Genomic DNA, 27,899 nt, shown 5'->3' on the forward strand with positions numbered 1-27,899 from the left:
TTATCCATCACGTCCACCTCGCAGATAAGCTCAAAAATCGCGCTTTCGTACTTTTCTTCTTGGTGTGTGCCCTAACGGCGTCGTTACGAAGAACAGTGAGGCCATCGCAGCCGGGCAATGCCGCTGCCGCGCCGCCGCGATCGCGCCAGTGCCATCGGCTGGGCTGGGAAATGCGTAATCTCCAGCTCCACAGCTAGAGCGCCTCTCGAATGCCTAGGGTTTTAAGGTTGCTCCATCGGCAGAGCACAGCGCGCAGCTGCCGATGACGCCTGGGTGAGGTACTGCGGGGGATTCAAGCTGATCGGGCCCTATTTCGCGTTTCCAGTGCACAGACTCTCATCGCTGAGCGATTCGTCTCATCAGAATCCCCATAGGTACTACTCTTGATCAGATCGGCAGCATCCAGGTGTGGCCAGCTCCTGGCATTGATCGCTGGAACGCGTTTTGCTTCCATCGCAATTTTCGAAAGGTACACCCGATTTTTTTACCTCATCGGTGGTTCCTCTGGTTTTGTATCAGCGGATCACAAAGAGATCATGGTCTCCAGATCGTATTCCAACCTTCTCGATCTCTCCGGGGAGTACCCGACTTTCATGCGCAGTGGAAGCAGCAGGCGGATGTCCAGAGTAATGACGGTGCCTGGGATGTGCTCCGAGAGCAGGGAGGAAGAGTCGGTTGCCAACCTCACCCCGGGAGAGAACGTATCGTCCTCGATCTCTCAGGACAGGGCCATCATCGTGTCAAACGTTTTGCCCCTCCACGCTAGCAGGCGTCCGGATAATCTGTCTTGGGTTTTCAGCTGGGACGAGGACTCTCTCCTTCTCAGGCTGAAAGACGGTCTGCCGGAAGACATGGAAGTTCTATACGTCGGCTGCTTGTCCGTGGACGTGGAACTCAGCGAACAGGATGAGGTAGCAGCGTATCTTCTCGACAACTTCAACTGCGTCCCGACTTTCATTCCACCGGATCTGAGGAACAGGTACTACATTGGGTTCTGCAAGCAGCAGCTGTGGCCTCTCTTCCACTACACTCTGCCGCTGACCCCGGAGCACGGTGGACGATTTGATCGACCACTGTGGCAGGCCTACCTTTCTGTGAACAAGCTGTTTGCGGACAAGGTGATGGAGATCATCAGCCCGGACGAGGATTACGTGTGGGTTCACGACTACCATCTCATGGTGCTGCCGACCTTTCTCAGAAAGAGGTTCAACAGGATAAGGCTCGGGTTTTTCTTACACAGTCCGTTTCCTTCGTCGGAGATATACAGGACTCTTCCGGTTCGGGAACATATACTGAGAGCGCTCCTCAACGCTGATTTGATTGGCTTCCACACCTTCGACTATGCGCGGCATTTTCTTTCGTGCTGTAGCAGGATGTTGGGACTGAATTACGAATCTAAGCGGGGCTACATCGGGCTAGAATATTATGGACGCACAGTTGGGATCAAAATAATGCCGGTCGGGATTCATATGGGTCAGCTTGAAGCAGGCTTGATTCGCAGTGACACGGAATTGCGTATAGCAGATCTGAAAGCACAGTACCAAGGCAAGGTTGTGCTACTTGGTGTGGACGACATGGATATGTTCAAGGGGATTGGACTTAAGTTCCTGGCGATGGAGCAGCTTTTGAATCAGAGGCCGGAATGGAGAGGCAAGGTGGTGATGATACAGATTGCAAATCCAGCCAGGGGCCGTGGCAAAGATGTTCTTGAGGTGCAGCACGAGGCCTACTCAGTGGCGAAGAGGATCAACCAGGCCTACGGAAGGGATGGATACCAGCCCGTGGTTCTACTGGAGAGACACGTTCCATTCCCGGAAAGGATCGCTTACTACACCATTGCGGAGTGCTGCGTGGTGACTGCTGTGCGGGATGGTATGAATCTCATTCCGTACGAGTATATAGTGTGCCGGCAAGGCAGCAGCGCTGCCTCGAATGGCACGGAGGGGGAGTCGCTGAAGAAGAGCATGCTCGTCGTATCAGAGTTCATTGGCTGCTCACCATCGCTGAGCGGCGCGATCCGGGTCAATCCTTGGAACATCGAAGCGGTTGCGGAAGCGATGATCATGGCTATAAGCATTCCAGAGTCAGAGAAGCATGCCAGGCACGAGAAGCACTACAAATACGTGAGCTCCCACGACGTAGCATACTGGTCGCAGAGTTTCATGGGAGACTTGGAAAGAACCTGCAGTGGACACACGCGAAGGCGATGCTATGGGATTGGCTTTGGCCTGGGATTCAGAGTGGTGGCGCTGGATCCCAACTTTAGGAAGCTGTCTATGGAGCATATAGTGTCCGCGTACCGAAGGAGCAAGAGCAGGGCCATTTTACTGGATTACGACGGAACCATGATGCCTCAAGCGTCAATAAACAAGACCCCCAGTCCGGAAGTTCTACTGGTGCTGAACTCCTTGTGTAGCAATCCCAAGAACATCGTCTTCATTGTGAGCGGTCGCGACAGGCAAATACTGAGCAACTGGTTCTCGCCCTGTGAGAAGCTCGGCCTGGCCGCCGAGCACGGATATTTCTATCGGTACGTGATACTACTTCACTACATTGATAACGTCATGGTTCTTTTCTATGCATGCAGGTGGATAAGAGATTCAGATTGGCAGACTCTCGTCCCGGTCGTGGATTTTGAATGGAAGCAAGTGGCTACTCCGGTCATGAAGCTATACACGGAAAGCACAGACGGTTCGTGCATCGAGTCGAAAGAAAGCGCTCTCGTCTGGCACTACGGCGATGCGGATCCAGATTTTGGATCGTGGCAGGCAAAGGAGCTACATGACCATCTTGAGAGCGTGCTTGCAAACGATCCAGTCTCGGTAAAGAGCGGGCAGCACATAGTGGAAGTGAAACCACAGGTAGAACTTTCTCTCTACAGAATGTTCATTTTAATGGTATCCTTGGTGCTTGCAGGGTGTAAGCAAGGGCGTGGTTGTCGACAAGCTTTTGGCTTCCATGGCAAGCAAAGGAACGCCAATCGACTTCATTGTGTGCGTTGGGGACGATAGATCAGACGAAGACATGTTTGAGACGATCGACACGGCGGTGGCATCACCTCCGCTTTCGTCTAATACGGAGATATTTGCCTGCACGGTTGGGCAGAAGCCCAGCAAAGCAAAGTACTACCTCGACGACACTGCGGACGTGATCAAGATGTTACAGGTCTTGTCCACTGCGCATGATCCATGAAGAACGCGGCCAATGGAATCCAGCCAACGGAGAAAGCTCAAAGGAAAAGCCAAACGAGCAAAGCAAGCGATGTTATCAGGCAAGTCACTTTTCTCAATGTGCGAGAAACCAAACTTCTCTTTCAATTGCAGTGAAGTCTGCCACAACAATGCATGAATTGATATGATTCAGGTGCATCTCTTGTTTGCTTTCAAGTCAAATATGAAAATGAGAGTGTCATGGTGTTTGCAGAAAATATACCAAATCGATTACGTCATTGACAAAACTTAAGGAGAAAAAAGTGTGATAGCTCTCAGGGGATATGCCATGCCCCAACGACCACCAGGAAGATAATAAACGAAACTGTGAGCTCATACCATGTGACGCAATCGTGACTGCAAAGCGGCAGCTCTCTTTCTCCTCCGAAATCGCCAATAGATCACTGCTAAAAGCGCGAACCAAGCTAGAGGTATCAACCACCTGCAATGCAAAAGCAAAAGAGAAGCGAAAAAACTCTTTAGTTTTGAGCTCTACTAGTTGGAGTTCGCGAAGAGATCTCTTACCTGTCCATGTCTAAGATTGGGCTATAAACTGTCGTCTCCCAGACTGCCACAATCGTTTGCCACACTGGATTGTAATACAGCAGCTCCGCCGACCAGAAAATCCTCGTGTAAGTCTCCAAGAACACGAACAGTCCCCATGCGGCCACTTCGAGCAGTAAGAACTTCACGACGAAGCGGCCAACGACCACCATGACGAGCGAGAAAACCACGAGCCAGTTGAAGAGCTTCTGGTTATAGTTGTCGACGAAGTGAGATTTCGTCCTTAGCATCATCTGGAAACGGGAGTTAGCGAGGTTGATCGTGCTGACAAATCAGTGAGAGTTACCTTTGACAGCCTCTCGCGATAGGATGGTTTGGAAGGACCCATACAGCTAAGCTCGAACGTCTGGTTACACTCTTTCAAGCCGGCTGTGAACTTTGCCATTGAAGGCAGCCGCAAGTCTTGCATCTCTTCAATCTTGTTTTCGCATAGAGTGTAGTGCCGGTCACATTTCTTCGAGGATGCGTAGTCGTTATCGGTTTTTAATAGAGCATAAGCCTGACAAGAGCAAAGTTGTGGTCACCACCTCAAACAAAAATTCGTTTTGCTTACCTTACTTAGTTCACTTTCCATCAGATGGAGGGCTCCGTCGCCGCGGCGCCTACCAAATCGCGCCTTATCGAACATCAACATAACTTTGGCAGCTGTCGTTTGATGAAAATCTTCAACCGACTGTTCCGGCATCGGCAACTTGAGCTTTGAAAGATCCTCGTTGTAAGCTTTCATGCATCGGTCGATGACCACTCGATTGAACGAGTCAACAACAGAGCCTGCAGAAGGAAATTCTCCTTCGTTCAAAGCTTCCAGCGTCTGCAGGAATATTGCAACGTTTCACAGGTAAATAAGGAAGTGAACACAAACCTGCTCGAGAAAAGCTGCAAACTCCTTGCCAGTTACTGTTTTCCCTTGCACCACCTTAGGCCGTATCATGGAACGCAAGAGTTCCTTTAGGCTCTCACGCTGTTTGATGTATTCTGGATCAAGATCGGAGTCGTCCATCTCACATAGTTTGGTGCGATGAAGGTGAGGCTATCATCACAGCCTGTCAGAATAGAAATCAGCGACTATAGGAAAGACTCTAAACGTAATTACCTGCGGTAAGCCAAATGCTGTGCTGTTTTGTGCCATCAAACTCAAAGACTCTCTAATGCGATTGACCTGATTGAAGATAGAATATTTCGACGTCACGAAACATGAAACTCTATCATACCTGATCAATGTCTTTGTCTCCTGAATTCAAAGGTCGAATGTCAGTACTAAATTTGCACATCACAGAAGAACATACCGGTGGGATTAACAACCGGTTGAAGAGCCTCCCTCACCATTTCTTGTACAGTTTTTCCCTCTATCATAAACAAATGTAAGAGCCAGAAACGACCCCTAGCATCTAGAAAACATACCAAGGAAATCTCGCTGAATGAGCCAAAGAAGTTTTGACGGTTCGAACGAGGCTGCATGTCCCTAGAGCACAAAAGACATCTGAGAAACTGTCATCCGTCAAGTGTACTGTACCTTCACACTGTAAACATCGAGAACCAAAAAGTGTGAGTCTAAACATAAGTCTTGGAGAAACAACGCACCGGCCATAAAACTCCTCGCCCAATTCCACTGCAAAAGAAAGTTTGGAGATGTCTGCTTCCCTGACCTGTACATAAAAAAAACCAAGTCAATTCCGAAAAGAAAATGACTAAGTACCGTCTCCGGAAGGTTGTAAATAAGAACTGAGCTAAGTAATGCTGCTAGAGCGAAAATCCTAGAATACTAGAGTTAGAAGGCTGGACAATCCAACACGAAAGGTTTTCACCTGTCATCGTAGACATTTGATTTTCCTATGCTTTCGAATCCCTCCGTATCCATAAAGAGGACAGACGTGACCGAGTTGCCAATTGTCAACTCCATGGGTTCTCCCCATAGCCAGATGCCTGTGTGAGTATATTGTCAGCGTTGTAGGCCAGGCGAAAGCAATGTAAAACCTACCGCGAGTCTGCGTGTCTCGCAAGTGTCCAACTCCAAATCCTTGTATTCACAATGAAAACAATTTGGCACCAAGGAACCTTCGAAGTGACATAGCTTACCTTCATTGCAAGTGAGAGATAGAAGCTGGTTTAGAAGAAATGATTTTCCCGATCGATAGGGACCTATGACCTGCGTGACAGCAAAGAAAAAGAGATCCATAACGAGCATAGATTCGTGCTTGCTCACGCACTACGCACCGCAACCACGGAAATTGGATTCTTTATGCTTGAGATGAGCTCCAGTCCTTGTTTCGAGATTGCGAGCTTTGTGTGACCCGGATCTGGCTCCACGACGGGGAAGCTGGAGCGCAAAAAAGAGCCCGAAATTTCGATCGAAGCACACAGAGAAGAGATAAACGTACGCTTGATGCGAGAGGATCTCCAGAGGCCGCGCCCGGTCTAGACCTAGAAGCAAGATCCAGAGTGAAAGAAGCCGCAGAAGCAATCCCATCGGCTGCTCGCCCTCGTCGCGGGCCTGCATTGACAGCATTTGAATCAGCTCCATGGCGCTAGGGCGCGCGCTTATCGATGCCGCTTACCTCGCCCACCACAACCAGTCACAAGGAACGGAGGTCAATGAAGAGAACCCGTACGGAAGGCCTCTATGACATGTCCACGTCAGCTGCCACAGCGTGCTTGACTTTTGCAGCTACGTCAGCTTTTTGTCGACGTGTCACGCGTTTTTGGTTGCTTTCGTGGCAGGGTTTTACGACCACGTCGGTGGGTGTGTTTTAAAGCCGGACTTGAAATGCGGGCCTCCAACGCGATTGAGGATTTCGTATTTTCCTTTTCTTCTCTGTGTGTTGACCATAGCCGCCGTTGAAAGTTCTCACTCGTGAGGGTTTCGTGCGCTTCTACAGGCGGCCGCGTTGGACCAGGACGCATTCGATCGCCGGGTAGGTCTTCTCGCATTCGCGGTGGCGGAGCTCGAATTTGGAGCACTGGTCACCGAATCCAGCCGGCGGGCAGTGGTTTCGCGAGAGATCTCGCGCCTCCTCTCGGTTGTTAGGTCGGGATTGGATGGATTGGAGGCCTGGGGAATTCCGGGACGACAAATGCGAGCTACCTAGCCATAGGAATTTGGTCGATTAGAGGCGTGGCATCTGGGAATTGCTAGAGATGGCAGCGGCGACCAGATGATGCCAGATTTGGGAAGAGGAATTTAGGCTCCTGGATAGACACACAGGGTTTTTGGTATCCAATTTCTCTCTACAATGGCACAGGAGAAAACCTCGGCTTATTTCACAGCTAGTGAGGCGGTCGAGTCACTAGGAAAAGGATTCGATGTGACTTTGGATCTTAGGCTTGCTGGATGCAAGGGCCCATCCGGGCGCCTCGTAGAGCTCGACGAGACAAGCCATGAAAACCTCTACGTCCAGGACCGGGTCGTCATTCCCAATGTTTCCAAAGACATAAGATGTGACAAGGGGGAGTTTACGCATTTTCGGTCTGAAGTGCTTACATTTCACCAGGCAAGCTCACGCTGAGACACATACTTTTTTTTGTTTCTCTTTGCTTTCTCGGTTGCTTACGAGCATTGCTGTTGCTGGTCTTTGCAGATGTCGGAGCGATTCAACCAAGAACTTTCTATCACCGGGAAAATGCCACTCGGGCTTTTCAATACCATGTACAGTTTCAATGGGCCCTGGCAGGCTGATGCCTCGACTACGAAAAGTCTCGCACTCGATGGCCGGTTTATAACATCTTATAAGCTGCAAATTGTCAAGAGTCCGTTGGTTTTGCGCGAGGAGGTGAAGAAGGCAGTCCCAGCGTCTTGGGATCCTGCTGCATTGGCCAAGTAAGCGATCTCGTCTTTCATCTCTTGTTTGGTAAGGAATTTTCTGACTGTGCGACACATACAAGGTTCATAGATACGTACGGGACGCACATTATTGTCAGTATCAAAGTAGGAGGTAAAGACGTTGTTTATGTCCGGCAACACCAGTCCTCACCGCTGTCGCCAACGGAGCTTCAAAAGTTTATCAAACGAATCGCCGATCAAAAGTTTGCCGAGACAAATGGCCCCGTCAGTGATTCCAGAAATATAAAGGACAAGGTACGGTTGCTGCAATGTTTCAGCAGGACAAAAACATAATTTTTGTCGCGCTCTTTCAGATGCAGACGTCGGACTTGCTCGCAGGTTCCAACCATGCTCACCGCTTGCAGCTAGAGACGCTTGCGTCGTCTGGTAGTTTTACAGCGAAGGAGGTAATGCAGCTCTTGGTTTTCCTCCTCATCTGCTCAGCTTTTTTGTTACACTGCAGGACGTTGAAATCATTTTTCGGCGAAGAGGTGGTAGCAATCTTCTGAAAAGTCACAACGAGTGGCTTAAGACTGTGGCTGATGCTCCTGATGTCATATCCATGACCTTCGTTCCCATTACGTCTCTGCTAAACGGAGTACTTGGGAGTGGATTTTTGAGCCATGCGGTGAACCTTTACCTACGTCGTAAGTCTTGCTTGTTGATGACTTTGATCGTTTTTTTTCTAAACATCAGTCACACAGATAAACCTCCCATCGAGGATTTACAGTACTTCTTGGAGTTCCAAATTCCTAGACAATGGTCACCGGGCTTTGATCTTCCTCTCGGGCCTCAAAGGAAAGAACCCGTGTGTCCGGCAATGCAATTCAGTTTGATGGGTCCAAAGCTGTATGTTAGTAGCGCGCAGGTCAGTTTACATACGGTGCTTTCTCTTGCTCGTTTACAAGCGTTTACGTGTGTTCTCAGGTGACAATAGGAAGAAGACCCGTTACAGGACTACGGCTTTTCTTGGAAGGCAAGAAATGCAACAGACTGGGCATTCACTTGCAACACCTCTCGAGCCTTCCAAAGATCCTACAACCGCACTGGGACTCAAACGTCCCGATCGGGCCGCCGGTGTGGAAGGGCCCCGAGGAGCAAGACAGCAAGTGGTTCGAGCCGGTGCAATGGAAGAGCTTCTCTCACGTGAGCACGCAACCGGTGGAGTTCCTCGAGGAGTCCTACGTAGGCCAGACATCCGGCACCTACATTGTCACCGGCGCACAGCTCGGAGTCTGGGACTTTGGCATGAAGAAGGTACTCTTCCTGCGGCTCCTCTTCTCCAGAGTCCCCGGCTGCGCCATCCGGAGAACAGTCTGGGATCACTCGCCAACGACGTCGCAAAAGTCCGGCCTCTTCTCGCAGCTCGGGCTGAGCTCTACGTTCTCGGGCGCTCAAAAGGCCAAGCCGGCCCCGGTGGTGCTCAACTCGGCCGTGTACCCGGGCGGTCCGCCGGTGCCGGTTCCAAGCCCGAAGCTCCTCAAGTACGTGGACATAACCGAGATGACCAAGGGAGCCCACGACATGCCGGGCCATTGGATAGTAACCGGCGCGAAGCTGGACGTGGACAGGGGCCGGATAGCGCTACGCTTGAAGTACTCGGTGCTGCATTATTGATGTATAATTGGAATCGCGCGCGCGGCTTGATCATCCCTATCCCCTTCTTTTGACGCAAAGTTGGCGATCTTCTTCGTTCGTTACCTTGTGAAAAAAATTCTCGCATCAAAACGTTGTATTTAGTATTGATACAATATAGTTGTTATTGTTTGCGCACACGCATTGATGGATGGAAGCTTGGACGACCGTGAATCACGATAATGGTGGGGAAAGGGATAAAGGATCCTTAAACCTAACCAGCGCACGTGGAAATTGGGATGCTGGAGCCCTAAGGGATATGCGGCTCTTTCGTACGTCGGTACGGTAGGACACACACAAGCGCAAGCGCTGCGACGGAGCGAGCGAGCATGGGAAATGGGGGTTTTGCGCCCCGGCGCCACGCCAATCCTCGGCATTCTCACCTCTCTCTCGGCGCGATGTAAGCTCTCTCTCGATTCTTTGCTCTCGATTTCACAGTTTTCTCCTCTTCTCTGCTAGAATCCGGCGGCGCAGCTCCGATATTTTGATCTAGTTCTTGCGCGATCGGCATGGGTGTGGCGCTCGCGCCGCACAAGAATCCGCAGCAGCAGCAGCAGCAGCATCCAGCGCCGGCGGAGCCGCAGCAAGACTGCGCGAGGCTTGCATGCTGTCGCCGCCCCTCCTCGATCCCTTCCTCGTCCTCCAAGGAGAACAGCCGGCCGAATCAGGAGCTCGAGCGCAGCGCCAGGGCTCCCCAATCTTCGGCGTCGTCGTCGCCCGCGGCGGCGGCGATGCCGGTCACGGCGATCAAGAATCACAAAAAGAAGAAGAAGAAAAAGCCGCAGCATGCAACAGTGGCGCCGCCGGCTGGATCGTCGTCACCGCCAGCGTCATCCTCGTCGTGGATCGAAGAGGAGGAATTCGTGTCTCTGCTCAAGGCCCAGGATTTGCAGCCCACCGTGGAGGCGCTTCGCTGCTCCTGCGCCGCGAGCTCGCAGCACCAGGATCTGGCCGAGATCGACAAGGTTCTCGAGGTAGTGGCGCCGAAAGTCTTGTCCACTTCGTGCGCTAGGAATCCACCACCTTGCGTGTGCCGGCTCAAGAACCCGGGGCGTTTGCGGAAGCTCTCGCTCCAATCCGTGTGGGACTGGTTCGAGGAGCCCAGCATCTGTGGGATCCAGGTGAAATCGTGCGGAGAAGGCGACGATCGCTTCGATGCTTACCTGGTGCCTTACATCTCCGCCATCCGGCTGTTTGGGAACCGATCCGACGAGACCGTGCCGCTTCTCTTCGAGTTTTACGAGACCGAGCAGCTCACGCTCCGGCTTCCACTCCACCACAGGTAAAGCTCTTTTCTTTTGCGTTTTTATCGGACTTTAGCTTTGTCTCTAGAATCCAGGAACTTCTCAAGGAAAATCCCAGCTCTTGCATCATCAATGGCGACCCTACACTTCTCGAGCGGTGCTCGTTGCGGAGCCTTCATCCATCATCTTGGTAAGTTTGCGTACTTTGGTTTCTACTCTTTGGTGTTTGATAGACATTTGTCACAGGTTTGCCGTTGCATGGTATCCAATCTACAAGGTTCCAGAGGGCCAGTTCCGCTGTGTCTTTCTAACGTACCATTCCCTGGGTCACGTCCAAGCAAGTGGATCCCTTCCGGTTCTTGGCCTCCAAACTTACCACTGCCAGGTTTGCCTGAAACATGCTCATATCGTTTCTCCAATCTTTCACAGGTCGAGCAATGGTTCACTCTCAAACAAGGGAACGAAGATTGCTCCGAGACGCTAAAGCAACGATTGACAAGCCTTGATCGTGCTGCTCTAGTCATGTCGAGAGGATCGGACCCCGTGTCTCAAAAGTTCCAGCACTCGGACTACGAGTTTTTTACAAGCCGAAAGTACTGACTCCCCTCCTGTATCCTAAGCTTACAGACACTCGCACACGTCAGTGTGTCCAAATTTTGATCGCTTTATAAAACTGGAAGTTACCTCCGTCCACCAACACAATCCTTGGTGTATTTGCTATCGAAGATAGATCGGCCTTTACATCATCTATATCCGTGGGCTGTTCTTGCGACGAGTTTTCAGTGTACGCCAGTCACCGTCTTCCCCAAAATCCAGAGCACCAGCGAGAGCTCAAGTGCGAAGAGTGTGTACAGGGATCCTCGGTCCAGCACGAAGCCGTAGACTGAAATCCCCGGGGAGTTATGTTGCAAGTATCTCACTGCGAGCAGAAGAAAGAAATATTACTCGAGAAAGTTTCAAGGCTCCAGGTACTTACGAAATGACTGCTGTTGCCTAAAGTAACACTCGTTGTCGTAATGCGAATCCTGGCTCTTCGCAGAGAACAAGTCGCAGGCCTTGATATCGGACTGTTGTCTCAGCAACGGGTAACATGGTGGAGTCGCGGTTTTGAAGGCTGGCTTGTTAAAGTCGCTTGTCATGGCGCTGCACGTCCACACCGCATGCCACTCGCTGACGAGGGAGATGAGTTTCTGGGCTCTGTGCGTGATCTTGGAGGCCCCATTCATGCAAGTCAGGATCCCGGAGAGCTGAACCGCAGAGGAAACCTGCAAAGTTCGCGCTGAAGTTAGAAAACAGAAGCTCCCAAGCGGGAGGTAAGAGCTATACTTACTGCCAGGCTGCCTGCGATGAAGAAGTGGACGCTCTCCTTGTATGACAGGATGAAGAACAGCGATATGAACTGGCTGCTGGTGATGATGAACATACTGGCAAGGATGAAGATCCGGCACCTGTGGCTGATCTTGAAGAGCTGCTTCCGGATCCTTACGTGCTCCAGCAACAGCTCTGGAACGTCGAGGCTCTTGGCCAGGAGCGTGCTGTAGCCTTGGAGGCGCAAGATTTGCAGGGAACACATGAGCCGGAAGAGCACGCACATGAGCAGGAAGACTCCGGCCTTGTAGAGCCAGGAGAGCATGACCAAGGTGCACATAACCGAGCGGAGGGCGGGGCCGTGTGGGATCCCAGGGAGCGCGACTGTGGCGCGCGAGAACCACCATATCTCCCGGACGAGCTTCACCACCATTGATGGGAGGATGATCATGGCCAGCAGCCGGAAGGCAAACTGCGAGACAACAAAGAAAGCGTAATTAGCGAACTTGGACGAATCAACGCGAACTTAAAAAACGAGAGTTTTAGCTAGATGAATAGATGACTCATATGCAAGTTTTGGATCGTCCTGGTGCACGGAAAAAGAGAAAGAAAGTAGAGAGTTCAACCTAGACTCAACAAAAACAATCTTCTAAATCGCATCCAAGTGGCAACAAGTGTCGGTTGGAGCTGAGATGATGTTTGCAATGAACGATGCAGACAAGCAAGTGCTATGCACCAGAGCAATATGTAAACGAACGAACGCAAAAGATCAAGCACACCATAAAAGATCAAAGGAAGTTCTTACGTTAACTTTGGCTCGGTAGTTCTGTTGTACCTCCTGGGACTCTCGATCCAGCTTCTCGAGCATCAAAACTTTGCGAAGGCCGTGCCGCCTGAGGAGGAAAGAGAGGCAAGCAAAGGATACGATTGCCAATGCCGACTCCGAGACGTAGACGAGCCTCTCGAATGGGAGCTGGCGGTGGTAGCATCTGGAGCACGAGGTGGCCACGCTATTGATGACCGGCAGCACGATTGCAAAGAGGAGAAAGATGATCCAGGAGAAGGCGATCCTCACCGGCGTCGATTGATCCAGCCCAATCCATAGGAGGCTTAGCCGGAAGCGCTGGAGCTCGTCGCGCGGATTGGACAGCAGGCGGCATAGCGATCGCTGGTGGTGGGCGTCCGGCGGCGAGCCGCCATTGATTTTGCCCTCTTCGAGATCCCAGGTCACCGAGCGCCGGGGGGAATCCGAGCTCGCCCGCAGCGATCGATTCTTCTCTGCCAGCAGCGCCACCGCCGCCGCGGTGAAATCGTTGTAGATGTCGTGATGCGCCATGGAACCGGAGAGGATTTCGCCAAGGAACCAGATATTTCGAGCCTTGGGTGGATCCCTTCGATCGATCGCTGTGCAATGCGGCCGGGATTTTGATGCGCGAGCTTGCCTGGAATCACGATCGAGGCGATCGAGGCGATCGCGGTGGCGCCCGGCACATGAGAATCCACATGGAGTGGCGCCTTTCTTTTAGAGTCCGCCCATGGACTCTTGTGTGCGCTGCTACAAGGGAGAACTTTTTGTTTGCGCGGAGGGAAACGCGATGGTGCCACGTGGTATGGCGATTCACCGTCGCTTTTATTCGCTGTGCTTTCTAAAGCACGGGAAAAGAGCTGGAAGAAGGTGCGAAGGCTTTGCTTTGCCCTAGAACAAAGGGGAGGGATGAGTTTTAGGGTTGGAGGGGGGATCCAGCGATTTGGATCCAGGATTGTCCATGCCAAGGACGCGATCAAGGACACATTCTTGTCAACCAAGGTAAGCGACTAGATCGATCATGGATTTGAGCTAGAGGGGGATTGAGCTAGATTTCTTCCTTGGGGCGATTTTTCTAGAATGTTTTTGAGCAACACAAGCTCGTCTTTACCATTGGGACTTCGGTTCTCTCGGCTGGGGCTGCTTGGGCAGGTGATTGATTTCTAGGATGGATGTTTGTACTGATCTCTTTGCGTTTTTAATTTTTCTTTTCTTCCTTGTTTCTAGGCTACGTGGGGCGTCAAGTTCATCAGCAACATGTAGAGAATCGGCTCAACTCCATAGAAAACGCTGTAAGTTTATCGGCATCTTGGACAATTTCCTCTCTTTTCTCGCTCAACTTGGAAGATTTCTCTTTTTCTATTCTAGATGAAATCGCAAACGGGTTTGCCAGAAGATGAAATCCTGGCAATGACGAGGAGGGGCGTGAGCTTCAAGACGTGCTTTGCCTCAGTTGGAACGGCATCAGTGATCACGTATGGTTTTCTCTAAAACGTTTTGGCTTCGGTGCTCAAAGGTGTGATCCATTCAAACAGGTACATTCTTGGCTTTAGATCCGGGAGAAAGTTCACGCTGGCCAGAATCGAGAAGCAAAAGCAGCGGCTCCTGCTAGCCACGAACAATCCCAAAGTTCCAATCTCGCAGCGGCCGATAGCTCTCAAGCTCCAGCAGAGATTGAACGCTATCAAGATGCGAACCAGCGGCTGGAGGAGGAAGAAAAGTGGTAGCAACCAGCAAAAGAGCGTCCGGGAAGAGGAAGAGCTCTATCCGGGTTGTGCATAGATAGATACATCGATAGATCGATGGGTGAGGCTACAATTTTGATGTACAGAGATTTCTAGCTAAAGATCCGAGATTTTGTGTGTCTACTCCCTCATAGATCGTCAAATTTTTCTCAACACTGCGTTTCAGACAAGGCTGAAATCTTTTTGAGTGGTAATCACAGGGAGACGATGAGATCCAAGCCATCAGAAGCAATCAATCAGCTCTTATCCTCGAGCCCGCGAGGAGCTCTCAGAGCCACTGCGCATAGAATTGTAGAGCTCATCACACGGCGGGAGCCCTAATTTCTGGCAAAATTTTAGGGCTCTTCCGAATGATAAACCCTAGGAACAGTGAAAGCGATTCGAAACCACAAACTTTCGAACCGTTCGTAGGGTTCTTACGAGTGCGTGGAATCGAAGGAATGCTAGGTAGGAAATCTCTCCCCGGCATGGAAGATCGCTGGGGCCGCTGGTGATCGGCACGCAGGGGCTTCTTCTCCTGTTTTTTTTCTGTGTCGTTTTGGTTGCTCTTCTTTCTTGATCAAAGATGGCTCTGGTAGAAGCGCGAGAAGATTGGGGAAAAACCTCCGACCTCGCATGGAGCAGCGGCGTGGCTCCCTGGTCGGTGCTCATCGCGGGCTTGCCCAGGAACTCCATGACGTCGCAGGCGCTCCAGAGCCTGGCCAGGGAGGCGGTGGGCGGATTCGAGATGGTCCCGGACGGCATGGAGCTTGTAAACTTTGCGCGGATCTTCTCTCCTCCCGGCGCCACCGCTGAGGAGGACTGCGCCGTGGTGGGCTTCTCCTGCGAGGCCGTGGCGGAGCTCTTCCTGGATTCGTGGCCCGAGCTCCAGCTCCCGCATGGCATCGAGAGCACCAAGTTGACGTTCGCGAGGAACTTCCGGTCGAGCAAGAGGGTGGATTCCAGGCAGGAGATAATGCACGACTTGGTTTGCTCGGCTCCGTCACCCCTCGAGGAGAGGTTTGTGGTTTACGTGAGTGGCTTGCCAGAGGAGTGGATCGATCAAGCGCGGCTCCGGGACTACTTTGCGCAGATCGTCAAAGAGTACCAGAGCGAGGAGGTGGTGAGGTCGGTTCACGTATCGCCGCTGCTCAAGGACGCGTATGTGGAGCTCACCAGCGACGTGACGGCGGATCTCGTGTTCTACAGGAGCAAGCGAGATAGACTTCTGGACAAGATCTCCAAGGAGGTGTTTATGTGTCGTGGAGTCGGCTCTATCCCCTTGCTCCACTGGAAGCTCCCCCGGATCAAAGCAGCAGCAGCGGAAGAAGCTAGTCTCAAAAATGGTGGCGGGAGTGAGAAGAAGGCCACCTTTCTGGACTTTCTCAAGAACCAGCCGGGTATTCCTGGAAAGGCACTGGATCTAAACGTCCCCCCGCCACTGGCAAGTAATCCCGAGATCGCGCCTCCTCCTCCTCCGGCAAGCAGTCCGAAGGCCGCACCTCCTCCTCCGGCGAGCAGTCTCGAGGAGGCACCTCCTCCGTTAAGCAATCGCGAGACCACGCATCTTCGTCCTCGTCCTGCTCTCGTTGCTGCTCCATGCGCGGGGAGAGCACTCAAGGTTGAGACCGAGAGGGACGACGCCAACTTCCAGTTCCGGGCTGCCAACTTCAACGTTGCACCCATGCAACGGCCGTGCGAGAACAATCACGATAGCGCGATGACGAACAACGATACCATGTCCGTCTGCGACTCGGAGAGCGTGGACAGTTTTCAGAGAGACCAGCGCTCCCGGAATGACAGTCTCAAGCGCAGCTCCGTCTTCGTTGGATCCCTGGCCGAGCACAACCCGACCAAGCTCAAGGAGCTCTTCCACACCCTCCTCCGGAAGAGCATGCCGCTGGTGTCGCCCGACTCCATCCGCGTACGCTGGACTCGGGGGAAGAGCTTCTGCCTGGTGGGGCTTCGATCCGAGAAGGCGGCACAGATGCTCATGGACGCATACATGGAGCACACCCGAGACGCTCACATACCGGGCTTTCCCCTGGCGATCTACAGGCACCGGGGATACCAGCGGCCTGGGACGGAGGTTTGCAGTGATTTCTCCGTGGACGAGTCCGGCTTGGTGCTCGTCCAGGGGCTCCCCCCGCGTTTACACGCGTGCCTGGTCCAGGGAGCTCTCACCGAGCTGCTGGAGACGGCGCTGGCTGGCGCCAAGAAGTTCCACTCCAACATGGCCCGGAATTTCTTTTCCTACTTCAGGTATGATCCGATGTTTGGGACCGCCAGGGTGAGATTCAAGTCCCGCGTCGCTTGCGAGCACTTGCTGACGCTCAAGAACTGCCGGCTGGAGCTCGCGGGTGGCGTCATAAGCTTGGAGCGCGAAGCGTCGCCTCCAGGGTTTGGCGATCACTTGGACCAGGATTTCATGGACGGGAACTGGAAGCGCAAGAGGCCGTTTAGCGCAGAACATAGCCACGCCAAGCAAGCTAGACAAAGCTACTACTGAGGTGAGCACCACAGGTTCTATACACGAAAGCAAAGTCTTTCCCCATTTTTATTAGCTAGTACACTTGTTATGACTTCTTTTATATTTATCTAAGCCACCTGCAGGAGAGAAAATCCCTCCTCGCCATCCTTGAACCACACCGTCACCAACTTAAGCCTTTATGACCCAAAACTTGTTGTTCTCCACTGGTTGCATTGTTCTTTCGCTTTATTCTAGCCGCCTTTTCTGTTTCCATTTGATTTTCTTTATAGATGCATAACAACAACGCCAGGTTGTTCTCGGTCATGTATGCTTGTGTATCGATCTATCTTGTAAGAAAGAAAATCAATAGCTAAATAAGTCAAAGTTTTTTTTTTTGTGTGTGTTTATTCTGATCAACTAAATTATCAATCGATCAGATAGCCACTGGACTATCTCCTTTAGTATTGACCACCACATGCTTGTGAGGGGACCTTCCTCGCTGTCACTATAATTTGGATTGTTTTGGAGAAGAACAGAATCTTGTTCAGCTACTCTTGCCTGGAGAGCCGCCTTAGTTTCTTGCAGCAATTCCTGCCTCCTTCTCATGCTTTCTATTTTCCCTCATTGTCGTGAGCTCTGCTTTTTTTTTTAATTTCCTTCAAATGTTTGAGCTCGCAGTAAAATGGGGTTCCCATTAAGGTAGCAAGGAAAGCTATGGACAAAGTTCTCACAGCTGAGAACATCCTTGCAGGCTGGACAATAACAAGTTTATTTCTTATTAGTTCAACTTCTATGGTGGATCACTGTAAGCCACAGAGTGAAGATAACTTAAAGCCATTTCTGAATGCTACTGTTGGAGGGAAATGGACATGGACCTCAACCACATTTCAATGTCAATAACAGATTTACTACTCATCTCACTATGCTTTCAATTTGCAAATCAGGAACCAACACCACAAATGATGTGTTTCAACCATTTTTCCATCTGTGCATGTCATCCTTCTGCAAATCTGCAAATTATTGTTCCAATTTTATCTGGTGTCTCCAAAGAAATATATTTTTTAATGGAGCTGAAAAAAGAAAGAGGAAATACAAATTATGAAAGTTTATAATATGGTCAAATGCTCCATACCTTGTAGCAACTACCGATTTAGGTAAATTTATTTTAGATTTTTTAATTTTGTAAAAGTAATTATGAACAATAACAAAAATGTCAAATGTTTTAATTATTTTAAAGAGTGTGTAGCTACATTTAAGGTTGTATAAATTATTTTTAAAATGAAAATTTTTCATTTTATTTTTCAAAAATTTGATTATTTTTGAGTTTGAATCTTATAAAAAAGTGATTGTAAAGGAGGTGACTATGTTATGGTATTTCATTTTTTGGTATTGTGAGGGCCAAGTATATAGCATTGTAGCTGTACACTTGGCCCTCCAAGCACTCATAATACATGTTATCATATTTAACCCATAAATACACTAAACTGTATTAATAATAAGTGAGAAGTGGTTCAACTGTAGTTTGTGTAAAGTATGAAATAACAATTTATCAAATCCTAAATATTTAGTTTTTTTAGTGCAGCTTCAAAGCCATGCCCATCTATTAGCAAACATGTCCAATTTTTAGCCAAGACACCATTTAGAATAACAAAAGTAATATATTCAAATTAGCAAGTAAAGCAAGGATTAAATATATTAAGAGTTTGATATATCAGGATCTAAACATATCCAAGGCTTATATGGTAGCGCCAAGGGTATGGCTATACTAGTATGAGGCTGTGGAGCCACTACACTTGCATGGCCTAATGGGAGGCTGGAAACAGCAATTTTAGTTGGAGGGGATTTATTACACAACAGCAAAGAGAGGACCCAAGCAACAATAGCATTATTATTATTGGAGATTGTACACTCTTCCTTAGTTCATCACACTATGGGATTTAGAACCGTACATCTTCAAAGGCTTTTTGTATCTCTGGGAAATTGTAGGTGCCATACAAATGGAGATCAAGTGAGGGTAGTATACTTCTATTGATTTCATGATTGACTCAAGTCTTCACATTAGTAGGTGTAGTCAGATGGGAGAGATGAGGTTGGGGACCATGGATAAGGCACAAAATTCACAACCACTAAGGACTAGGAGCATGTGTTTGTGGAGCAAGCGCCATGGATTTGGGCTACACAAAACCAAACTTTAGTTCCCATGATATAAACTATACAAAATTGAACTTTAATTCCATTGATCCCTTAAAGCGTGTGTCTCCCGGGGGGGGGGGGGGCTGCAAGGGGTTCCAAAAGTATAGTAGGGATAGTGAGGTCTAGGAACCAGTCTTGAAGGAACTCTCTAGTGGTGCTTCTAAACTGACTTGAGGATGAAATTAAAGCCGAGGGGCCTTGGGTGGGAGTGAGCATGGACTCGGGTGTTGGAGGGGCCACCCAAGAAAGTGGTCAAGAGCAACTCTCACTCTCGAAAGGGAAACCAACTATGGTGCTCCCAACTCATGTGGAGTGGTGCCCCACTTGAGTACCTTGTGGCTCATTGGTCTTTGCCCTTCTTAGGGGCTTGGGCTTTCCCTTCGGGATAGAAGTGCGAGGGTAGAGGTACCCATATCGGGCCATTAGGCCATGGTGTTTCGCCCCGGTGTCCCAAAGCAAGTGTTGCACCCAAGGCTTGGGATTTGGAGGGTCTCATGATCAAGTCTTGTTATACCAAGAGATGTTAGAAACCTAGAGGCTTGGTGTGCTTGGCTGCTTGTGCTTGTGGGGAGTATAGTTGAACTTTAAGTCCAGTTTAACCCGGGGAGGGGGATTGGGAGAGATTTAGGAATCTATGGATGAATGACTAACGCTCTGTTGTTTATGTAGTGAGTAGCTGAAACCAAGTAGGACCAAGTAGGAGTTGGTATAATAAACGAGAACCTTGGCGAGGGAACTTAGCAAAAGCCAAGGCAGTGTTGGTCGGATAGACGAGATAAGTTGGCAAATTGGAAGGGAAAAATTTGTGGCTTACAATTTGGTATTGGAGCCTTTTCCTCAGTTCTAGCGAAGGATAGAGGCAGATTGCTGGGAGATGGCAAAGGCAGGGCGGAAACGTACCAAGGCAGAGACGGAACCTCCTCTAGAGCTGGAGCCTCCGGTCGAACAAGAGGCTATGGATGAGGAATCCTTACATGAGGAGGACTCTAGTGAGGAAACTTCCAAATAGGAGTCCGGTGGCGAGGTTCAGTTGTCCAAGGCTCGATTGGACATTCTAAAAGGACAATTGGCACAGACCAATGCCCTGCTGGAGACTCTTGTACGCAAGCTAAAGCATGACAAGAAGAGGAAGAAAAGGCAAAAGATTGCAGATGCTAGTAGCGCAGAAGGTGTAGACCCTTCGGCAGGGACTGAGACAAAACCAAACAAGGTCGAACAAACCGAAGTGGAATCAGTCCCTCAGGTAGTTCCCAAGTACAAACCAAAGCCCCCACCAGTCTTCATGGGAGTGAATGACTACAAGGTGGTGGAGGATTGGTTTTACGATATGGAAAACTACTTCTGAGCGTTGCAGTTACCGAGCTCGAAGAAGGTCCCATGTGCAAAACCATACTTGGCAGATAATGCTAAGTCTTGGTGGAGAATGATAGAGGCCAACGAAGGACCGGTGGCCACTTGGGAAATGATGAAGGCGAGGATTTACACAATTTATGTTCCTCCGAATGCTACTCTGCATCTAAGAGACAAGCTAAGTAGGCTGAAGCAGACTGAAACCATTCAGGAGTATGTGAATGGGTTTATGGCAAAGAGGATACTTGTCACAAATATGGGGGATATGGATGCGTTCCATACCTTCATATCAAGCTTGCAAACTTGGGCTCGCGGTGAGATGATGTGGTGGAACCTGACCAACTACAAGGAAGCGTTAGATGTGGCTATTAAGGTGCATTTCAATGATAACTTGCGAAAGGGGAACACGACAGGGTCGGGGTCTATGTTTAGCAAAGGGGCTAAACCAAAGGGAACATATAGCAAAGGGAAATTTAAGAAGAATTTCTCTAAGAATGAGTCTTCGGGGTTCTGAAAAGGCAAATCCAGTAGCCAACGGGCAAGTACGTGGGGGAGTCAAGCAAAAAGAGCCAAACCCACGGATAAGAAGGGCAAGTCAGTTAGCAGTGTGGGAAACAACGTATGTTATAACTGCGGTGAAGCGGGACACTTTTTGAGGGAATGTCTCTACCCGAAGAAGGCCAGAGCCAATATGGCCATTAAATCGGGTGAAATCGAAACTAAGGTATGTGATCCAATCCCTAGCTCAAAGTTACTTATTACACGAGCAACTTTGGTAAAGAGTCATTCGCAACATCTATTAGCCCTCTGAGGGAAGCTCGGAGGTAGTTTTGTTAAGATCTTTATTGACACGGGTGCTTCAGATAATTTTGTGGTTGCAGACATAGTCCGGCAAGCCGGACTAACGGTGCAGCGGCTGGGCAAACCAAGGACTATAGAGTTTGTTCAAGGTAGCCAAAGCACCGATGAGGTACTTCGACAAGCGAAAGTCGAAGTAGAGACATGGAAAGTAGACATAGATTTCACCGTGTTAGATATGGCGGGGTTTGATGTGATCTTTGGGATGGATTGGTTCAATCGGTTCATGGTAGCCTTGCATAGACAATGTAGAAACCTTGTGGTACTAGCGAATGCCCAAGGAAGAAGATCCAAGGTGGAGGCCTAGGATCTAAAGGTAGGGCAAAGCAAGGCCAAAGATTCCTACTTAAACCTGGTGTCCACGAGAGGACAACTCACTAAAGGGACCAAGGTAGCATTTTTTTGCTTACTCTTAGTGAGGAGTGATAAAAAGATAGGATTGGAAGAAGTACCTTCAGTGATCCAGCAGATGTTGCACTAATTCCAGGATACCATGCTAGAGGAGCTACCGGCAGAGTTGTCCCCCGCACGACTGATAGAACATAAGATTGAGCTAGTCGAGGGTGCTGAAGTGGTGGTTCGTCCCCCCTATCGGTTGAACTTAAAAGAACTCAAGGAGCTTAAGCGCCAACTAAAGGAGTTGGTGGACAAAGGGTATGCTAGATTGAGCAAGTTGCCATATAGGGCACCGGTGTTATTTGTGAAAAAGAAAGATGGATCTATGCGCATGTGCATGACTACCAGTTGCTCAACAAGTATACAAAGAAGAACAAATAGCCTTTGCCAAGGATTGAGGACCTGTTCGATAGGTTGGGAAAGGTAAAATACTTCTTGAGGATTGACTTAAGGCAAGGATACTACCAAATCAGGGTAGCAGAGGAAGATGTCGAGAAGACACCCTGTCGAACAAGGTATAGGAGCTTTGAGTTTTTGGTGATGCCCTTCAGGCTATGCAATGCGCCGGCAACGTTTTCGGCGTTGATGAACCACATCTTTGTACCCTATCTGAATTACTTTTTGGTCGTCTATATTAACAACATCTTAATTTATAGCAAAACACTAGAGGAGCATGCCAAACACTTGACAAAGGTGTTTAAGAAACTAAGGGAACACCAACTGTATGCTAAAGAAAGCAAATGTGACTTTGCTCAACAAGAAGTAAAATTTCTCGGGCATGTGATGGGCAAGGACGGGCTTAAGGTGGACCCTGAGAATGTCTAAGCGATCCAGGATTGGGAGCGACCATCGAATGTACATAAGTTAAGGGCATTTTTGGGGCTATGCAACTACTACCGAAAGTTTATCAAACACTATTTGAGAGTAACCCTACCCTTAACGGACCAAACAGGAAAAGGGAAAATGGTATGGACAGTGGAATGTGAGGCGACATTTGTCCACCTCAAAGGGAAGTTCAGGAAGGCTCTTGTGTTGGCGTTACTAGACTTTGGTAAGGACTTTGAGGTAGAAATGGATGCTTCAGACTTTGCGTTGGGCGCAATTTTGACGCAAGACAACAGTCTAGTAGCATTCTTTTCGAAAAAGTTGGACAAGGATCAACAGAAGTGGTCTGCCCACGAAAAGGAATTGTTTGCGGTGGTCAAGGTGCTCAAGGAGTGATGACACTACCTTGGGAGACACTTCAAGGTTTACACGGACAATGTGGCAACGAACAGCCTGACCTGAGAGGGAAATAGAGTCGGTGGGCCAATGCTTTGGCCGAGTTCAATTGCGAGATTCTATATAAGCCTGGGAAGAGCAACATCATGGCAGATGCGTTAAGTCGAAAAGCAAGCTTGAAGTTAGTGATATCCAGCGCGACAGCAACCTTTTGGGATGATGTGCGGACAACATATGAGAACGATGGTATAGCACAAGAAGTGTTACTATGGAATTTAGAGGCATGAGAAGTGCACTAGAGAGATGAGCTACCAACGGAAGAGAAAACAAGCTATGCGGAACGTAACGGACTCATCTATTACAAGCAAATGAGGGTGTATGTTCTAGAAGGTGAACTAAGGAGGGTAGCCTTAGAAGAGTGTCATAACAGACCTTTTGCAAGACACAGCGGAGTGCCCAAGATAATGGGCTTACTCAAGAGGAAGTACCACTGGCCAGATATGGCTAAGAACGTCCAAGATTATGTAAAGACATGTCCAACATGTCAGTAGGTCAAAGCCGTGATTAAGGCTAGTGGGGGCTTGTTACAAAACATCCCAATTCCAGATCGTCCGTAGAAATGTCTTACGATGGACTTCATCACAGGACTCCCCCCGAGCGAGGGGTTCGATGTGATATTCGTGGTGGTGGACCGATTTTCAAAGATGGGCACATTTCATACCCACCACAACAGAAGTGGATGCGAAAGGTGTAGCGAAGCTGTTCTTCGAATAAGTGGTTCGAGTGCAGGGAAGGCCAGAAGAGATTATCTCAGATCGAGATAAGATCTTCACCAGTAGGTTCTGGAGAACTCTCTTGGAACAGTATTGCACCAAGTTGAAATTCAGCACAACCTATCACCCACAAACAGGTATTGGGTATTAAGTCAAGTTTGATGGCAGTAACACTTCTTGACACACAGACAAACGAAAAGGGTGATTAGGCAGTTGGAGGATATGTCTCGGGAGACTAGACCAATTGGGTAAGTCATTTGGGACTTGCGGAAATGTATTATAACAGTTCACCACATTCGAATATTAAGGTGAGTCCATGGGAAGTCATCAATAAGTGAGCTATTAAAGGTCTTGTGGAACTCAGCGTGGCTGAGTATCATGGAGGGTTACCTGCAGTGGAGGCATTCATAGCGGAAAGACTCAATATTTGGAATCTAGTGAGGGATTCCTTGGAACAGGCTCAACAAAGGCAAACCAAGTACGTGAACCAAAAGCGCCGGGATGTAGAGTTCTAAGCTGGGGAGAAGGTATGGCTGAACACCAAGAACATTAGGCTACCAAATGGGATCAGTCGGAGGTTGACCCAAAGGTAAAAATACATGTATTCCTGTAAATGAATTGATCTTGAGTTCCTTAAGCAAGTTCGCAGGGCCTTATGAGATTAAGGCACGAATTGGTAAAATGGCTTACCATCTCCGACTTTCTCAAGAGATGGGGAAGATGCACTCGATGTTCCACGTAAACTTACTCAAGCCGTATTTTGAGGATCCGCTTCGCAAGAACTAAGTAAGACCTTTACCTGAGGTTATCTAAGGGGAAGAGGAATACGAAGTCGAGGCCATCCTCAATACGTGCAAGAGCAAGCGATAAGGACGCGATGTGAAAGAGTTCCATGTGAAATGGAAAGGATTTTATAAGCAACCAAAGGGAACGACTCGAAAGATGATCTATTGGGGTTCAAATATAGGGAAAAGGGCCCATGAACAAAAGTGCACCCTCTTTTCCAATTAGTTAAGGGTCTTGGGATACTTGGGGTTAAATGTCCTTGGATTTGAATATTATTGGGTGGGTGACCTCCTGGGAAGTCCAAATTTAGGAGCTTACAAATTTCCACACTGCGAAGCAACATAGGAACCTGAGAAGAACCTAATGAACGCGCGAGATTTAGTGGAGGAATTTCTGCAAGGCAGAACTCTATGTACTTATGCAAAGTTCAATTAAAGCATCAATTTATGAAGTTGAGCAATGGCATATTGTGGGACTTGAAGGCACGCCGAAGGTAAGCTAATTAGCATGGGTTAACTAAGTTGACCAGGCATAAAGAACTACGCCCGACTCCCCACGGGGATGTCGAATCCGTAGATGTATTCTATGGAGGTTGGGTTCGAGTCCCAACTCCCTAGTAAAGCAAAGGGGGTTGCAGGGGGTTCCAAAAATATAGTAGGGATAGTGAGGTCTAGGAATCTAGGAACCAATCTTGAAAGAACTCTTTAGTGGTGCTTCTAAACTAACTTGAGGTTGAGATTGGGGTCGAGGGGCCTTAGGTGGTTGAATGAGCATGGCTAATGCTCTGTTGCTTATGCAGTGAGTAGCTGAAATCAAGTAAGACCAAGTAAGAGTTGGTACAATATGTGAAAACTTTGGCGAGGGAACTTAGCAAAAACCAAGGAAGGGAAAAATTTGTGGCTTACATACCCCTTATATGCTCTTCCCCAATTTTAAGCATGTTAAAACGTAAACTCTATGGTGTTTTAGAGGATAAATATGAAAAACCTCTTGTTCATATGATTCTTCATTTCCCGAAAGAACTTTTATGTCAAGACTTTCCATTGCAGCAACATCAATAGAACATTAATGATGCAAAGACCTCCATTTAAAAAATGGAAAACACCAATCTGGAAAACATTAACAACATTGATATGTGTGGCCAACCTTATCACATACCCAACAGCTAACATCACAACTATAATCACATCCTTGTTCTTGCTCTTGAACATGGGCAACAGTAGCATCCACCTCCATTAGAACAAGACCTATGCAACAACAAGTGGAACAAATAATATCTCATAATATTGTATCAATTGAAAAGCATTATTAAAGATGGTAAGAGCAAGTGTATGCACAAGTCCCATAAGATCTTGATAAAATGTTAGTGGCAATATTCCTAACGTGATTCACTCTAATATATTTGACTTCACAAGAGGTTTCGAAAGTACTAACTTATATAGCTCTTAAAGATGATACAATTACTGAAAGGCATCATCACAATTGTTAATATGTTGAAATATAAGCTTCAAAATATTTATGAGAAAGCTAAATCTAATTTGCACAAGCAAACTATTGTACCACCATAATGCCATCCTTTGGAGGCACATGTGAAACTCTCACAAATGTAGGGCATCATCCCAAGAATGATAAATGACAATTACTGTAAAGTGATTAAACTAATAATACATATCATCCCTAGTATTCTTATAGAAAAACTCCAATTGGATATGAGGATTGGTAATAAAAGTAGAAATTGTACAATATGCCATAAATGCTACTATCAATTAAGTTTAATTATTCAGTTGCAGCCAAATAACATTAAGTAATAATGCTCTACAGTCAAAGGAGGAGAAGTTATGTAAAAAGTTAGATTTAAACCAAAATCATAAATCCAAGCACTCTTCAAGGATAATTAAAGTTATTTTTCACCTCCACCAATATAAGTGCATAGAATACGAAAGTGGTGTGTTACCTAGTTTATGTCTCAAAAGTTTTATTTATAAGTGTTGAAAATTAAGAATTAGATAATGTATATAAAGTATAAGATTTTTAATGAATAGCTTTTAAAACTATACACTAATCTCAAATTTTATTTATATAATAATTCACTTTTATTTATTTATTTATTTAAAAATACTAAATATGTACAGATACAATTCTATATAGTATTATTAGTGTAGTGAGATTCTAGTAGCCATTAGATTGATTTAAATCCAGATCACTTGGTTTGGCATATCATATCATGATGTTCTTTTTAAAGAATTCAAATTTATATTAAACATTTGATATTACTAGTGCTTAGAAAATTTGAATACAATTTTAAATGTGTTAAATAATTTATTGCACATTGCATGCAGCAATGTTTGGTTTGCTTAATAGTCATGTTACTCTTATTTAAAAATCCAATTAATCAAATGGAAGTTTATAATTATAAGTATATTTATATTTTATAAACACAAGTTTAATCTTATTGCATATCAACCATTATATGGTAGAATAAAAAAGAATATACTAGAAACTGTTAATAGGGAAAATTTATAAATTATAAACATGCTTATAAATGCAAGATGAATCTCAACTGTTAGATGGTAGAATATCCTAGAATATCCCAATATATTCTAGGTATATGCACTACCATCCTAGGTTTTCTTAAGCAAACCAAAAAGGATTTTTATTTATTTCTATTAAAATTATTTCACTACTTTAAAATTAAAATTATAGACATATCATGAAGTTTTATTTAATTTAAATATTTTGTGAATATAAAATAATACATCACCCAAAATAATGATCTTCAAGTTTCCTATACTATTTAATAAGTGTAAAGTTATAAACCCCTTTTTCTGTTGAGAAATTGCAATTTTTGGTTTGCTTAAGCCTGAATATACCTACTGAATATACTGACTATACCTAGAATATGCTTGGATATTCTATAATATTTTACCATCTAACAGTTGTTATTCTTTTAAATTAATCTTGTATTTTTAATTTATAAACATATTTATAATTTATAAACTTTCTTAAACCCTTTCTAGTATATTCTTTTTTATTCTATCATCTTATGCAATACGCTTAATGTTGTATTTATAAATTAGAATATGCTTATAATTATAAACTATATTTGATCAATTTGATTAATAAGTAAAAATAACACTGCTACATGCAACACATAACAATTTATTTAAGGTATGTTGCATGAATTTAATATGTATTTATTTTATTCGCTTCCATCACTTTGTAATAATGAATTTATTTTTGGATGTAGATTATGTTATTTCTTTAATAGCTACTATCGTGTTATGTGACATAGCAATTACTACTGTAAAATATCCTCCGAAATGAAATAAGTAGCACAAACATCATATTCTAGAGAACTTCTAGTGAAAAGAATTTTATTGGCCTTGTTCCGTTATGCCTCTAAAAAAAGTTAGACTTGGAAAGTTTTATCTAAAAATCAATACATGTTTAGCAAAATGGCTTGGTTGGTGGCACCCTTTGTAATAATTTTGTAAACTATAGGAATTCATAGTGCACATCTTTTTTCATACCCTCCTGGAAATTGTT

The 27,899-nt window shown here is 47.1% G+C and overlaps 6 protein-coding genes across 9 annotated transcripts; 4 read left to right on the top strand and 2 right to left on the bottom strand.

Moving 5' to 3' along the window:
• The first annotated feature begins 68 nt into the window (after positions 1–68).
• LOC9655439 (alpha,alpha-trehalose-phosphate synthase [UDP-forming] 5) lies at positions 69–3,722 on the top strand. Of its 3 annotated transcripts, none has more exons than XR_002991602.1 (4): positions 69–2,530; positions 2,588–2,861; positions 2,917–3,363; positions 3,424–3,722. XR_002991602.1 is itself a non-coding variant. In XM_002963396.2 (3 exons), exons 1-3 carry the CDS (start codon positions 537–539, stop codon positions 3,190–3,192), a joined length of 2,544 nt encoding a protein of 847 aa, XP_002963442.1. In that variant the 5' UTR covers positions 69–536; the 3' UTR covers positions 3,193–3,429. The 3 variants fall into 3 exon arrangements, 1 of the variants encoding a protein (XP_002963442.1); XR_002991603.1 differs by having other exon boundaries at positions 2,917–3,271; positions 3,324–3,448; XM_002963396.2 differs by having other exon boundaries at positions 2,917–3,429.
• On the bottom strand, positions 3,415–6,322 carry LOC9643653 (guanylate-binding protein 5). Its single transcript, XM_002963803.2, has 17 exons — positions 6,152–6,322; positions 5,988–6,090; positions 5,850–5,919; positions 5,752–5,790; positions 5,579–5,696; positions 5,470–5,527; positions 5,355–5,419; positions 5,287–5,293; positions 5,175–5,235; positions 5,060–5,119; positions 4,985–5,004; positions 4,867–4,932; positions 4,636–4,803; positions 4,327–4,584; positions 4,060–4,272; positions 3,735–4,006; positions 3,415–3,651 (listed from the first exon to the last, which is right to left on the bottom strand). The coding sequence occupies exons 1-17, from the start codon at positions 6,292–6,294 to the stop codon at positions 3,543–3,545; spliced, it is 1,830 nt and encodes a 609-aa protein (XP_002963849.1). The 5' UTR covers positions 6,295–6,322; the 3' UTR covers positions 3,415–3,542.
• A 248-nt stretch (positions 6,323–6,570) lies between these two features.
• Positions 6,571–9,363, top strand: LOC9655440 (MACPF domain-containing protein CAD1). The gene is made up of 7 exons (XM_024668313.1): positions 6,571–7,261; positions 7,349–7,587; positions 7,653–7,845; positions 7,905–7,997; positions 8,054–8,237; positions 8,295–8,458; positions 8,518–9,363. The coding sequence occupies exons 1-7, from the start codon at positions 7,004–7,006 to the stop codon at positions 9,205–9,207; spliced, it is 1,821 nt and encodes a 606-aa protein (XP_024524081.1). The 5' UTR covers positions 6,571–7,003; the 3' UTR covers positions 9,208–9,363.
• A 45-nt stretch (positions 9,364–9,408) lies between these two features.
• Positions 9,409–11,171, top strand: LOC9643654. Of its 2 annotated transcripts, none has more exons than XM_002963398.2 (5): positions 9,409–9,625; positions 9,685–10,507; positions 10,558–10,659; positions 10,716–10,854; positions 10,899–11,171. In XM_002963398.2, exons 2-5 carry the CDS (start codon positions 9,735–9,737, stop codon positions 11,067–11,069), a joined length of 1,185 nt encoding a protein of 394 aa, XP_002963444.1. In that variant the 5' UTR covers positions 9,409–9,625; positions 9,685–9,734; the 3' UTR covers positions 11,070–11,171. The 2 variants fall into 2 exon arrangements, with proteins under 2 accessions (XP_002963444.1, XP_024524082.1); XM_024668314.1 differs by having other exon boundaries at positions 10,927–11,074.
• LOC9643655 lies at positions 11,119–13,344 on the bottom strand. The gene is made up of 4 exons (XM_002963804.2): positions 12,583–13,344; positions 11,800–12,249; positions 11,446–11,734; positions 11,119–11,388 (listed from the first exon to the last, which is right to left on the bottom strand). Exons 1-4 carry the CDS (start codon positions 13,111–13,113, stop codon positions 11,249–11,251), a joined length of 1,410 nt encoding a protein of 469 aa, XP_002963850.2. The 5' UTR covers positions 13,114–13,344; the 3' UTR covers positions 11,119–11,248.
• Positions 13,345–13,458: 114 nt separating this feature from the next.
• On the top strand, positions 13,459–14,450 carry LOC9655441. The gene is made up of 5 exons (XM_024668297.1): positions 13,459–13,584; positions 13,662–13,734; positions 13,810–13,874; positions 13,951–14,057; positions 14,118–14,450. The coding sequence occupies exons 1-5, from the start codon at positions 13,492–13,494 to the stop codon at positions 14,362–14,364; spliced, it is 585 nt and encodes a 194-aa protein (XP_024524065.1). The 5' UTR covers positions 13,459–13,491; the 3' UTR covers positions 14,365–14,450.
• Positions 14,451–27,899: the final 13,449 nt, after the last annotated feature.

This window comes from Selaginella moellendorffii, unplaced genomic scaffold (genome assembly GCF_000143415.4).
Source record: "Selaginella moellendorffii unplaced genomic scaffold, v1.0 SELMOscaffold_3, whole genome shotgun sequence".
Classification (NCBI taxonomy): Eukaryota; Viridiplantae; Streptophyta; class Lycopodiopsida; order Selaginellales; family Selaginellaceae; genus Selaginella; species Selaginella moellendorffii.